The sequence below is a fragment of the Phyllobates terribilis genome, unplaced genomic scaffold (genome assembly GCF_046119375.1).
Source record: "Phyllobates terribilis strain yellow unplaced genomic scaffold, ASM4611937v1 Scaffold_25__1_contigs__length_18738178, whole genome shotgun sequence".
Classification (NCBI taxonomy): Eukaryota; Metazoa; Chordata; class Amphibia; order Anura; family Dendrobatidae; genus Phyllobates; species Phyllobates terribilis.
In genome coordinates this window covers 17,448,491-17,463,386 of record NW_027362785.1, presented here as the reverse complement: position 1 = coordinate 17,463,386, position 14,896 = coordinate 17,448,491, and the positions used below count along the sequence as shown (strand labels likewise).

General features: G+C 53.4%; 1 protein-coding gene across 1 annotated transcript in view; it reads left to right on the top strand.

The window, feature by feature from the left end:
* LOC141176401 (uncharacterized) overlaps positions 1–8,216 on the top strand; it is a 49,451-nt gene extending 41,235 nt beyond the window's left edge. The window contains exon 2 of the mRNA XM_073660386.1: positions 528–8,216. Within this exon, the coding sequence (XP_073516487.1) occupies positions 5,585–7,348 (1,764 nt within the window). The 5' untranslated portion in view covers positions 528–5,584 and the 3' untranslated portion in view covers positions 7,349–8,216. The remainder of the gene's footprint in view (positions 1–527) is intronic.
* Positions 8,217–14,896: the final 6,680 nt, after the last annotated feature.

Here is a 14,896-nt window from a genome sequence, read left to right as displayed (position 1 = left end):
GGTTTGGGGCTGAGGCGGTGAGGACACCGCTCAGGAGGCTGAGGGAACAGGAGGTTGTGACCTGAGGCGGTGATGACACAGCTCAGGAGGTCAGTGGCTGAGGCGGTGATGACACAGCTCAGGAGTTTGGGGGCTGAGGCGGTGAGGACACAGCTCAGGAGGCTGAGGGGACAGGAGGTCGGGGGCTGAGGCGGTGATGACACGGCTCAGGAGGCTGAGGGGACAGGAGGTCGGGGGCTGAGGCGGTGATGACACAGCTCAGGAGGCTGAGGGGACAGGAGATTGTGACCTGAGGCGGTGAGGACACGGCTCAGGAGGTCGGGGGCTCAGGCGGTGAGGACACAGCTCAGGAGGCTGAGGGGACAGGAGGTTGGGGGCTGAGGAGGTGAGGACACAGCTCAGGAGGCTGAGGGGATGTCAGGGTAAAAAAGAATATATATTTTCTCTACTTTTATACGCTTTGCTTATGTACTAACCACCATTTTGTGTCTTATAACAATAAGCTTTCCTTGCTACGTGTTACTTAGATCGAAATTTATGCTAAGATGGCGCCGGTATCAGCCAGCACCTGTTTCAGAGAAATGAAACCGAATCATCAACTGACGGTTGTCTGCCCAGAGACTGAGTTAAGGAGACGTGGACCAATCAGGAGTGGCCGGATACTAGACATTTATGGCTTACCCCGCCCCGAACAACCCCTTTCCCCTCCCTATTATGTAGTGTATTTAAGTTTGTGCATGCGGAACATTGCTGAGATCGTGGCTTCCCAGTAGCCTTCTGAGCATGCTCTGAGTTTGAACCAGCTTGTTGTCTGACTCATTCTTTGAATGGTTGACCCATGCTCATAGTCTTAATTTGGAGTGACTGGAGGACGAGTGGAATGTCGCTACGACCCCGACAAATGGCGCCCAACATGGGGCGTGGCTAGCGGTACGCCGCCCTCCCGGACCCATATTGTTGACTTCCCTGGTGGTGACCGCGGCGGCTGAATCTGAAGTCTGATCAACCTCCATCGTACACGGTAAGTCGAGATATATTTTATATGTCTCACTTGCCTGTGTGTCAGCCGCAGCGGTTCTTGTGGGGTTGTCAGGTTGGATCTGGGTGGGTGACCGGTCGAGTGGTGAGACCTCGGGCGTCCTGCGCCACGTCCGGAACCAGCAACTGTGAGACCGAGTGACGTCGCATGCCTGCGCGTGCTCGTGTGCACACCACCTCCTCCTCCCCCGGTCACTGTACTTTTCTTAGATAGTTGCCTCCCGTGACTGATAGTCGATTCCAAGCCATCCCTGAATTGTAGTGTAAGGGAGAAAGAATCTGTGACGAATTGAGGAGTGCTCTTCGTCTACCACAGAGACTGCTGTAAAGTCAAGGTTAGGGAAGGGGATAGATTGAGGTGTCTCTCTATCTCACCAGTGTATTGAGGTGTGCTCTACACTGACGGGTGGTGACCTGTAATCAGGGTGCCGTGGTGAGTCGCACTGTAAAGTCGCCATTCAAGGTTAGGGAAGGGGATAGATTGAGGTGTCTCTCTATCTCACCAGTGTATTGAGGTGTGCTCTACACTGACCGGTGGCGACCTGTGGACTGCACCAGTGATCTGAGTCGCGACAGATCATTGCATTCTATAAGAAAATGTTGCGTATGTTTAAATCTGAAAGACCTGGCAAGTTGCCGGATGGTGCAGTGGGAGTCATCCAGTTACTAGAGTCACGGGAAAGCAAGAAGGCTGTTAAGAACGTTAGGAATCTGTATTAAATGATAAGACTACCCAGTACGGGCAGACTTCAGCCTTCAGTGTAGAAGGAATGCGTTACAAAAAAAAAAAAAAAAAAGGGGAAGTTGAGTGATGAAGGACTCCTGCACCAGGCTCAGACACATCTTAGAGTAGCAAGTGATTTATAGGTTGAGGGCTGGAAAGAAGTAGATGGTGCAGGGGGAAAAGAGAATGCCGAGTCTTTGTTCGGATACATGAAAGCTGCAGAATGTGATTTGTTATGTGACCCTAAATTGGCCGTAACCCCGTTGATGCCTGTCACTACACCGAGCCCTCAGCCACCACCCTATAATGGCGCCGACGCCAAATCATCAGAAGGATGGATGTGTCGTATGTGCGGAGAGCAAAACCCGTCCTGGGCGAAGTTCTGCTGTGTCTGTGGGGCGGGCCGCCCATGGCACGATGCTCAGCCTGCCCCCAAGAACAATCCCACTCCCACTCCAACTCCTCCCTCCAACGGCCATCTTACTACACCTTTTACTTGTTGTGGGAGGCCCGGAAAGCCCCAATCCGGCCTATATCCACTATTAGATCCGTCCGGTGCTTATTACCAGCCGCCAGCACAGGGTGGAAAAGCCCGCAGTCCCAGAGCACCCATCTGAAACTAATGTGATACCCTCTGCTCCAGTCCACGATGCTGAGGCGCTCCCTCTGTTCCCCATGGGGGTCGCCCATAACTCTGGGGATATCCTCAACTCCCCAGAATTTCAGGCCAGACTGCTCTCGCTCCGCCAACATACTGTTACTCAAGACGATACGGAGCCAGATGAGGGATGGGCTCAAGATACTCCAGCGCCCCCCCCTTTACCCCATACGTCTCCTATGGCATCCTCCACCCCATATCCATTACCCATACTCCGGCCCTTGCTCCAAGCAACTGCTGAAAGAGCACCACCCCCCAGCCCCTCAGAAGTCTGGGACCCCTGCCGCTCCCGGAATCTAGTAGACCCATCAGGACGCCCTGTCACTCTGTCAATAGGCTATAGTGACATCCTTACACATCGGGTGGGGGCCATAGTCAACCCTGCAAACACCCGTATGAGCCATGCTGGAGGATTGGCTCGTAAAATTGCCCTTGCTGCTGGTTCCACTCTGGCTGCAGAATGCCAGGCTCACTTAGCCGAAAACGGAGAGCTTTCAAAAGGCCATGGATTCCACAAAAGCAGGATCCCTTAGTACGTATGAATCTGGCCTAGAATACATGAAACAGTTAAAAGCCTGGGCTCAGGATCGCTTGTCAGATCAAGCTGGGTCTGTACAAGATGTTCAACAAGACCCTGATGAATCTGTGGAAGGATATGCTGCAAGACTCAGCATGCATTTTGAGGATCTCGGATACAGTCCTCACGTCAAGACGCAGGCCGCCCTGTTGGTTCAGGCCCTAGTAGATGGCCTACAAGACGCTCTCAGAGATGACGTTCTGAGGGTACGCCCCGAGATCCGTTCTTCTTCTTTTAACGACGCGGTGGACATTGTCAAAGCTTTCCAAAAAGCTATGCTAAAAATGGAAAAGGATACTAAGCCAAAGAAGAAAGCCGCTCCTGCCATGGTATATCAAGCTCAAGAAAGCTACCCACCCCCTGGCAACCAATATGGAATCAAGTGGGTAATGGTTAAAGGCACAGGTGATGATACTCCTCCCAAATATAGAAAACAATACAGAAGAAATGATAGGGGGCCACCTAGAGACAAGAGACAATCTCGTGATTCTGAAGGACGCATACTGTGTTGGGAATGTGGTAGCCCTAATCACATTCTCAGAGACTGTCCAACCCGCAGATAGTACCATGACCGCTCGTTTCATGACGGTCCACACAACCATGGACCTTCCCGTGAACCATCTCACCCACGCCAATGACGGCCCGGTTAACCAGTGTCCACTTTCCCGGCTACGCACCCCACGGCCGCCTGTGGGACTGTCACTTTACAGGTGGACCATCAACCATTGAAGTTCCTGGTGGACACTGGGGCGGCCACATCTGTCATTTCTTCCACACAGCTCCCTCCCTCGGTATCCCTATCACCGGATACCCTCACCTGTGTTGGGGTGGAAGGCCAACATATTTCCTCTCCACTCACAGTCCCTGTGTCTGCAGGACCATTCACTGGAGTACTCACAAGATTCTTGGTCTCAGAAACTTGCCCCGTTAATTTGTTGGGAGCCGATCTCTTAGAGCGGATGAAGGCAACTATTACCTTCGGAAACCATGGCATGGAGCTTCTTCTGCGAGATCCTCATTCCGAACAAGGGACTGAAGACCGCTGCGCTCTCAAAGCCTTCCCTCTCATGATGATGACCATACAACCTCACACTCTTCTTGATACCTCACAGTTCCCTCACTCTCTGTGGTCCAGCGGGCCAGAGGACGTTGGCCTCCTGCAGGTTCCCCCGGTCCAAGTACACCTCAAGCCTGGACACAAGTACCCACGGTTGCCACAATACCCCCTCAAGGCGGCACAGGAACAAAGCTTGGGTACCCAAATCGCTTCCCTCCTGGAGTCAGGAGTCCTTGTCAGATGTGTATCTCCATGCAATACACCCCTCTTTCCTGTAAAAAAGAAAACCGCTCCGGGAGAGCCTCCAAGATACCGGTTTGGTTCAGGATCTCAGAGCCGTCAATGCAGCTACCATTTTAGAAACTCCAGTGGTACCCAACCCAAACACCCTCTTGTCTCAGGTGCCTCCAACGGCCACCTTGTTTACGGTGTTAGATCTGGCCAACGCCTTCTTCAGTATACCCTTGCATGAAGATTCGTGGTTTCTTTTTGCCTTTACCTTTCAAGGAGCACAGCTTACATGGACCAGGACTCCACAAGGAGCCCAGAACTCTCCTAACCAATTCATTCATTCTATGAAGTCTATTCTGGAGCCATGGGTTCAAGAGAACCCTCAGGTCACTCTTCTACAATATGTGGATGATCTTTTACTCTGCGGCACTGAAGAAAATTTGCCAGAGATGTCAGCATCCCTTCTCTGGTTTCTTCACTCAGCTAACTGTAAAGTCTCGAAAGGCAAAGTCCAATGGTGTCTGCCCAAGGTCATTTTCCTCGGACATTGTATATCACAAGGTGCTAGACATCTGACTGAAGAAAGAAAACAAGCCATCATGGATATCACCTTCCCAACCACCTACTCCGCTATGCAGACTTTCCTTGGCCTCATCACTTACTGCAGGCAATGGATCTCGGATGCCTCAAAGCTTATGCAACCCCTGTATGACTGTCTTAAGGACGAAGGCTCCGTCTGGCTTCATGCTGAAGATCCACGTGTTTCTCACCAACGCAGACTATGTTTTGACCGCCTTAAACAGGCTGTTGTCTCTGCCCCGGCCTTGGGCTTACCAGACTATACTCAGCCATTTCACCTCTTTGTCTCTGAATCGGAAGGTCTTGCCTCTGGAGTTCTAGCACAACGCTATGATCATAAGTATCGGCCTTTAGGCTACTACTCAGCCCGCCTGGACCCTGTCGCCCGAACTGCCCCCACGTGCCTTAAGACGGTCCACGCTGCTCACATCCTCCTTGACAAGTCAGCTGATATCGTCCTTGGACATGATCTAGTTATACAGGCTGGCCATGATCTCTCGGCTGTTCTGCAACAAACATCTCCGAAACATCTAACCAACCAAAGACTGCAGTGTTCCCTATTGTTGCCCTCCAATATAACATTTACCTGATGTCTGACTATCAACCCTGCCACTTTGCTTCCACCTTCTAGGGGGGAAGACGAACAGGGTGAAGGTCCATTGGTGGAACCTCATGATTGTATAAAAATTTTTGCAGGAAGAGACTTCTGCTCCAGAGAATATGGTGGCACATCCGCTCGCACACCCTGCCTTTCACCTATGGACTGATGGATCCCGTTTCACAGACCCTCAAGGGAAGTTCCACACGGGATATGCTGTCACAACAGACCTAACAGTCCTCAAGGCTGAAGCTCTACCACCATACATGTCTGCACAAGAAGCTGAACTTGTAGCTCTCTCAGAAGCCTGCCACCTGGCAGCTGGAACAACGACAAACATATATACCGATTCTAGGTATGGACATGGAATTTGCAATGATTTTGGACTCTTGTGGAAGTCTAGAGGATTCATCACAGCTGCAGGTACACCAGTGAAACATGCCTCATGGATTAAGGCCCTAATGAAGGCCCTGGAACTACCCATTCAGGTTGCTGTTATCAAGGTCAAGGCTCATGGAAGACTAGATTCCAGGGAAGCCAGGGGCAACCACCTAGCTGACCAAGCAGCCAAGACTGCAGCAGTGGAGAATGTGTCATCAAAGTGGCAGGAAAAGGAAGAAGAGATGGGGGAGACCCTGCAAACCGTAGCTGTGGCGCTCACTAGAGCAAGGGCCAAAGAACAGCCGGCGGAAGACCATACAAGTCCAGCGGAGACACGAGTGGAATCCAGGGGGGTCAGGATGCCTGAAGAAAAATTGTGTGAAGAACAAAGGAAGACCCCCACTGAAGAAGTCAAGCAATGGAAAGCGGCGGGAGCCATGCTGGCAGGTCGCAAAGATTTAAAGGTCGACTCAACTCTTTACCAAGTGGACGGAAAACCTTGCTTGCCTAGGCGCATGTACTCAGCCGTGGCAGCATGGGCTCACGGGCCTACACACAGAGGAAAGAATCAAGCCTTGGCATGTATCAAGAAACTGTACTTTGCACCCGGAATCTCCTCCACTGTGACTGCATACTCAAAATCCTGCTCTGTCTGCGCTACCTGCAACCCAACGTGTACGGCACGGGTCCCTCTCCAACACCTGGCTAAACCAGACTACCCTTGGCAGAGAATACAAGTCGACCATATCCAAATGCCTAAAGCAGGAAAATATGAGTACGTTTTGGTAGCCGTGGATATGTTCTCAGCCTGGCCCGAGGCCTACCCGGTTGTCAACATGACTGCTAAAGTCACAGCCAAGAAACTGATCACTGAAATTGCCTGCAGATTTGGAGTTCCCCAAGTCATAGAATCGGATCAAGGACCAGCTTTCACAGCAAATATCTACAAAGAACTTTGGAACATGTTGGGAACAGATTTGGGCCTCCACACTCCATACCATCCTGCCAGTTCAGGCAAAGTGGAAAGGATGAATTCCACACTCAAGACCCAGCTCTTGAAAATAACCCAAGATCATCCCCTCCCCTGGCCCGACCTACTCCCTATAGTATTGTATCATATCAGACACACCCCACAAGCTAAACATGGGCTAACTCCCTATGAAATTTTGTTTGGGACCCCACCTAAAATAGGAGAAATTAGGCCCCAAGAGTTGTCTGAAACACATGATAGAGTAGTAAAATTTGTGATTGCTCTGTCTAAAGAATTGACTAACACCCGCTCTACAGTATCTGCTTCTCTCCCAGAATCCACAGGTGATGCGGTACATGATTTCACCCCAGGCGACCTGGTGTACGTAAAGAAGTTTGTCCGGAAAGACTGTCTCCAACCCAGATTTGAGGGCCCCTACACTGTGATCGTGACTACTCCTACAGCTCTGAAGCTTGAGGGCAAGAGCACCTGGATTCACGCCTCCCACTGCAAGAGAGACAAAACGAGCCTATAAAAGATGACTACCTTCTTCTATATCCTTTCCATATGCTTACTGTCTGTCCCAGGGTGGACAGCTACCACATTCTGGGTAGATACTCACGCAAAAATCCAGACGTATCGATTTGATTACTGTGACATAGTGGATTGCGCAGGAATGACATGGTATGCTGCATAGTCCCCTTATACAGGAAAGCTATAGACAATGCTGTTCCAACCTCCGAGACCTTTTTGAATCAAGAAACCACATCTCTGTTACATGATGATACCAGTAAGGAAGATATGGAGAAATACACTCCTTTGAACAAGTCTGACCAGACCCCCCATGACAGAGTCCAATTGAGAGATCTAGTTTAGGGTCAGTTGGGAGAACTCCATGTGTCATTTAGGGTAGGGCTCAATTGTTTGGGGGCGTCCCATAAGGGGGCAGTCTCTAAGATAATTGGGTGAAGAAATCCACCTCCCCTCTCCCCACACATGGACAGTCTCAAAGGCCCCGAAGCAAGGGAAAGCTTAGTGTTTAGGGGGGAATGTCAGGGTAAAAAAGAATATATATTTTCTCTACTTTTATACTTTTATACGCTTTGCTTATGTACCTAACCACCATTTTGTATCTTATAACAATAAGCTTTCCTTGCTACGTGTTACTTAGATCGAAATTTATGCTAAGATGGCGCCGGTATCAGCCAGCACCTGTTTCAGAGAAATGAAACCGAATCATCAACTGACGGTTGACTGCCCAGAGACTGAGTTAAGGAGACGTGGACCAATCAGGAGTGGCCGGATACTAGACATTTTTGGCTTACCCCGCCCCGAACAACCCCTTTCCCCTCCCCATTATGTAGTGTATTTAAGTTTGTGCATGCGGAAATAAAAGCGGAACATTGCTGAGATCGTGGCTTGCCAGTAGCCTTCTGAGCATGCTCTGAGTTTGAACCAGCTTGTTGTCTGACTCATTCTTTGAATGGTTGACCCATGCTCATAGTCTTAATTTGGAGTGACTGGAGGACGAGTGGAATGTCGCTACGACCCCGACAGGAGGTTGGGGGCTCAGGCGGTGAGGACACAGCTCAGGAGGCTGAGGGGACAGGAGGTTGGGGGCTGAGGCAGTGAGGACACAGCTCAGGAGGCTGAGGGGACAGGAGGTTGGGGGCTGAGGCGGTGAGGACACAGCTCAGAAGGTTGGGGGCTCAGGCGGTGAGGACACAGCTCAGGAGGCGGAGGGGACAGGAGGTTGGGGGCTGAGGCGGTGAGGACACAGCTCAGGAGGCTGAGGGGACAGGAGGTTAGGGGCTGAGGCGGTGAGGACACAGCTCATGAGGCTGAGGGGACAGGAGGTTGTGACCTGAGGCGGTGAAGACACAGCTCATGAGGCTAAGGGGACAGGAGGTTGGGGGCTGAGGCGGTGGTGAGGACACAGCTCAGGAGGCTGAGGGGACAGGAGGTTGGGGGCTGAGGAGGTGAGGACACAGCTCAGGAGGCTGAGGGGACAGGAGGTTGGAGGCTGAGGTGGTGAGGACACAGCTCTGGAGGCTGAGGGAACAGGAGGTTGAGGTGGTGTTGAGGACACTGCTCTGGAGGTTGGGGGCTGAGGTGGTGGTGAGGACACGGCTCTGGAAGCTGAGGGGACAGGGGGTTGAGGTGGTGGTGAGGGGACAGGAGGTTGAGGTGGTGGTGAGGACACTGCTCTGGAGGCTGAGGAGACAGGAGGTTGAGGTGGTGGTGAGGACACAGCTCTGAAGGCTGAGCGGACAGAAGGTCAGGGGCTGAGGTGGTGGTGAGGACACAGCTCTGGAGGCAGAGGGCACAGGAGGTTGGGGGTTGAGGCGGCTTTGACAGCGAGGAGACGGCTCCAAAAGCTGGGGGCGCCGTGGTTGGTGAGGCGGCAGCGGTGAGGAGGCTGCTCCAGTGGTGGTGAGGAGACGGCAAGTTGGGGGCTCACAAGGCAGTGATACAGGGGGTTGGGGGCTGAAGCTGTTCCAGCAGCGGTGAGGAGACGGCCCCGGCGGCGGTGAGACAGGAGGTTGGGGTCTGCGGCGGTGAGGAGACTGCTCCTGCGGCGGTGAGACAGGAGGTTGAGGGCTGAGGTGCTTCCGGCGGCGGTGAGGAGACTGCTCCGGCGGCGGTAAGACAGGAGGTTGGGGGCTGAGGCGGCTCCGGCGGCGGTGAGGAGACAACAGGTTGGGGGCTTCGGAGATGACGGTGAGGAGGCTGGTGAGGAGACGGCTCCAGAGGCAGTGAGACAGGAGGTTGGTGTCTGAGGTGGTTCCGGCGGCGGTGAGGAGAGGGTGGGGGCTTAGGCGGCGGTAGGCAGTTCTAATATCACCCTGCCTACCCTATTGTCCCTTTATAGGTTCCACACCTATCGCCGAGCAGGAACCTAAGCCCTGAATGTCCCTAGAGCTAGGCCCTAGAGAGGGAGGGGTTGGGGTGAGCTCTAGACAGGCCCCACTACAAACTAAAGACAACAACATAGACAAACAAATGGGATATACTTACCTTGAGCAGTGTAGCATCGGCGTCCCTGCCTCCTGCTAGGCAGGGACGCCGTTCCCCTCACCTCTCCGCTCCGTGCCCGGCGTCTTCCTCCCGCTCTGCTGGCAGCGCGCGCTGCTTCCCGGGGTCTGTGCTTAGGGCGCGCGCGCTCCCCCTCTCTTAAAGGGGCCGCGCGCGCCGTACTAAGGAGTCCCCGGCCAATGGCCGGAGTACCTCACCATATATGAGGCACCTCCTCCAAAATGGAGGTGCCCGAGCAATGTTGTTGCGAAGCCTTTCAACTCTGCTTCAGCCCTCAGGTCCCGTTACCAGTCACCTGCTAGATTCCTGCTTGATACCTGCCTGATATCTGCTTACCTGCTTGCTATCCTGTGGTCCGACAGTCTGCCTACCAGCACCTGCCAGTCTGTCTGTGGATCAGTCCGCCGGCGGACCAGGAAGTACCTGCCTGAGACCTGCCTGCCTGTCCAGAGACTCTTACTCGCTTACCTGGGAGCGCTCACCTGCTACCTGCCTGCTGGCCTACCTGGAGGCTTAGCCGTCAATTGCTGTGACCACCTGCCTGTCCAGAGACTCTTACTCGCTCACCTGGGAGCGCTTACCTGCTACCTACCTGCTAGCCTACCTGGAGGCTTAGCCGTCACTCGCTGTGACCACCTGCCTGTCCAGAGACTCTTGCCCGCTCACCTGGGAGCGCTCACCTGCTACCTGCCTGCTAGCCTACCTGGAGGCTCTGCCGTCACTTGCCGTGACCACCTGCCTGTCCAGAGACTCTTGCCCGCTCACCTGGGAGCGCTCACCTGCTACCTGCCTCCTAGCCTACCTGGAGGCCCTGCCTTCACTTGCCGTGACCACCTGCCTGTCCAGAGACTCGTGCCTGCTCACCTGGGAGCGCTCACCTGCTACCTGCCTGCTAGCCTATCTAGAGACTCTTCCCTGCTGTCACTTGCCGTGACCACCTGCCCTTCTAGAGACTCTTTCCCTGCTGTCACTTGCCGTGACCACCTGCCCTTCTAGAGACTCTTTCCCTGCTGTCACTTGCCGTGACCACCTGCCCGTCTAGAGACTCTTACCCTGCTGTCACTTGCCGTGACCATCCGCCTGTCAAGAGACTGTCCCCGTCACTTGCCTTGACTTCCTGCCCATTCTACCCAGAGACTGTCCCTGTCACTTGCCGTGACTACCTGCCCGCCTTCCCTGGGAGCCACCCGCTTCCTTACAAGGACTGTCCCTTTGTATAGTTGCTCAGAGTTTCCACCTCCCAGACCCGTTACAGTTTGCTCGGGCCATGGAACCCGGTGGCACCCAAGCTCCCTCGCTCTCGGACCTATGCCATGAACTGTCCCGTCAGAGGTCCCAACAGGAGTCCATCCTGAGCCACCTGCGTAGTGTTAACTCCTGCCTGGACACACTGACTACATCTTCGGGACCGGCTTCCAGTCGCACGACTCCTACCCCGGCAGCGCCGCTGCCCATCAATTCCATGGCATCTCTTCCCGGTCCCCGCCTCACCGCCCCGCCTCGTTTTGGCGGAGATCCCGGTCAGGCACGGGGCTTCATTAACCTGTGCACTCTGCACTTCGAACTGTTGGCACACCAGTTTTCCACCGACCGAGCCAAAGTAGCCTTTCATCGTGTCCCATCTCATGGGGGAGGCGCTGGCTTGGCTAAATCCTCTATGGGAGAGAGGAGACCCCCTGGTGTCCAATCTGCCAGCCTTTCTCTCGGCCTTCCGGAAGGTCTTCGACGAACCAGGACGGAGGACCTCATCCGCCTCATCTCTGCTATGCCTCCGCCAAGGAAGTCTCACCGTGGGCCAATATGCCATACGGTTCCGTACCCTTGCTTCGGAGCTTGCCTGGGATAACGACGCCCTGGTGTCTGTCTTCTGGGAGGGTCTGTCCGGCCGTATTAAAGATGAACTCGCCGGTCGGGACATTCCTACCACTCTCGACGACTTGATTACACTTGACATCCGGTTCCAGGAGCGCACCAAAGAGGTCACCCGTGAGAGGAGGTTTCCAAGCCTTGCCCCTACCTTCCAGAGATCCATCACTTCCTCCGTTACTCCTCCGGCGCACTCACCCGAGCCTATGCAGGTCGACCAGACCAAGATGGTCAAGACCCGTCAAGAATTACGCCATGCCGAGGGGAGCTGCTTCTACTGTGGCAGTAAGGAGCACCAGATCCGTTCCTGCCCGGAGAGGTCGGGAAACGCCTGTGTCTAGGATCGCTCAGAGAGGTCACCCTAGACAGAAATAAACCCTCTCCATCTCTAATGCTGTCGGTCTCTATCATCTGCGGGGAGAACCTTTATTTTGAACTGGCTCAACTTGACTCTGGAGCTGCCGGAAATCTCATTTCTCAGTCCCTACTAGAGAAATACCGCATTCCCACCAAACCTCTGGCTGTACCCTTATCTGTCGCCGCCGTGGATGGGGGCCTCTTACCACATCCCATCCAACTCATCACCATAACTCTGCAGGTGGGAATGCTGCACTCTGAGAACATCTGCTTCCATGTTCTGCCTGGACTCTCTCACGCCCTCTTGCTAGGCCTACCTTGGCTCCAGAAACACGCACCCGTGCTTGATTGGCAGACCGGTGAAGTTCTTCGCTGGGGACAGGACTGCCATAAGACTTTCTTAGTTCCCGTTCATCCTGCTCGTCCTTCTCCTACCCCAGCCAATCTACCCGGCCTACCGGCTCCCTATTGGTCTTTTGCGGACGTCTTTAATAAAAGAGAAGCAGAGACATTACCCCCTCATAGACCATACGACTGCCCAATTGACCTGATGCCCGGCGCTACTCCTCCCCGTGGGCGTATTTACCCTTTGTCCGCTGCTGAGACCCGGTCCATGTCTGAATATATTGAGGAGAATCTGGCCCGGAGATTTATCCGGAAATCTACCTCCCCGGCGGGAGCAGGCTTCTTCTTCGTCAAAAAGATGGACTGCTCACTCTATCCCTGTATAGACTATAGAGGCCTTAACCAGATCACAGTGAAGAATAAATACCCCCTTCCGCTCATTCCTGAATTATTTGACCGTCTGAGGGGGGCTAGAATCTTCACCAAACTGGACCTCCGTGGGGCGTATAATCTGGTCCGTATCCGTCAGGGGGATGAATGGAAGACGGCATTCAACACCCGGGACGGCCACTATGAATATCTGGTAATGCCCTTCGGTCTCTGTAACGCTCCCGCAGTCTTTCAAGAGATGGTCAATGACATCTTCCGTGACCTTCTCTACTCCTGCGTGGTGGTGTACCTGGACAACATCTTGGTCTTCTCTCCGGATCTTCTCACTCACCGGAGGGACGTTCGTCAGGTCCTGCTCAGGCTCAGGCAGAACCACCTCTACGCTAAATATGAGAAGTGCCTCTTTGAGCAGACCTCGCTTCCGTTTCTGGGTTACATAATCTCTCAGACCGGCCTACAAATGGACCCTGAGAAACTGCCATCGAGAAGTGACCCCTACCAGAGGGGTTGAAGGCTATTCAGCGGTTCCTGGGCTTCGCAAACTACTACCGCCTCTTCATTCCGCATTTCTCTTCCCGGACTGCCCCTATCTTGGCGCTCACCCGTAAGGGCGCTAATCCCAGAGAATGGTCGCTCGAAGCAGAGGAGGCCTTCCTTTCCTTAAAATGAGCTTTTTCCTCCGCCCCTGTGCTGCATCGTCCAGACAGCAACAAACAATTCTTTCTAGAAGTCGACACTTCCTCCTCCGGAGCCGGAGCAGTACTTACCCAAAAGTCGTCTTCCGGAAGAATGGTAACTTGCGGCTTCTTCTCCAAACTCCTTCTCCTCTTCTGAGCGCAATTATTCTATAGGAGACCGAGAATTGTTGGCCATTAAACTGGCACTGGAGGAGTGTCGTTACCTGCTCGAGGGGGCTCTTCACCCGGTAATAATTTACACGGACCACAAGAACTTGGCTTACCTCCAGAGTGCCCAGAGACTTAACCCGCGCCAAGCCCGGTGGTCCTTGTTCTTCGCCCGCTTTAATTTCATTCTTCATTTTCGCCCGGCTGACAAAAACATCAAAGCTGATGCCTTATCCCGATCCTTTTTAGTCTCTGATCTTGAGGAGGAGCCTAAACACATCATCGAACCCGCCAAAGTAATACACGTGGCCCCCGTGAATCTAAATTGTCTTCCACCCGGTAAGACGTTCGTAGCTGCTCCTGATCGTGAGAAGGTTCTACACTGGGGACACTCGTCCAAGCTAGCTGGCCACGCTGGTCAGAAAAATACCCTCCAGCTTATTTCCCGGCATTACTGGTGCCCTACCCTGCACAAGGACGTAATAGACTTTGTTTCAGCCTGTGTGTCCTGCGCCCGCAACAAGGTTCTGAGACATCTGCCAGCCGGCCGTCTCCTTCCTCTTCCTGTACCTGCTGCCCCGTGGCAGCATATAGCTATGGACTTTATAACGGACCTCCCTGTCTCTGCCGGTTGTACGGTCATATGGGTGGTCGCTGACCGCTTTTCCAAAATGGCTCACTTTATTCCCCTGCCGGGTCTCCCGTCTGCATCAGAGTTAGCTAAAGACTTTATCCATCATGTCTTCCGTCTTCATGGTCTTCCTCTCCACATCGTATCCGACCGAGGGGTTCAGTTCACCTCTCGTTTTTGGCGAGCCATGTGTAAACTGCTGGGGGTCACCTTGGACTTTTCTTCTGCTTATCACCCACAGTCCAATGGCCAAGTAGAACGGATCAACCAAATTTTAACCAGTTACCTCCGGCACTTTGTTAATGCTCACCATTCCGACTGGGTGGACCTTTTACCGTGGGCCGAATTTTCTTACAATAATCACGAGAGCGAATCTTCCTCCAAATCACCGTTTTTTGTAGTCTTCGGTCAGCATCCTCGGATCCCGTTTCCCGTCTCCGCCTCGGTGGACAATCCGGCTGCGGAATCTCTCGTTAACGAATTTTCCTCCATTTGGGAAAGTACCAGATCCGCACTTCTTCAGTCATCCGAGCGGATGAAAAAACACGCTGACAAGAGACGTCTGGATCCACCACAATTCCGTCCTGGAGATAAGTTCTGGCTCTCGTCCAAA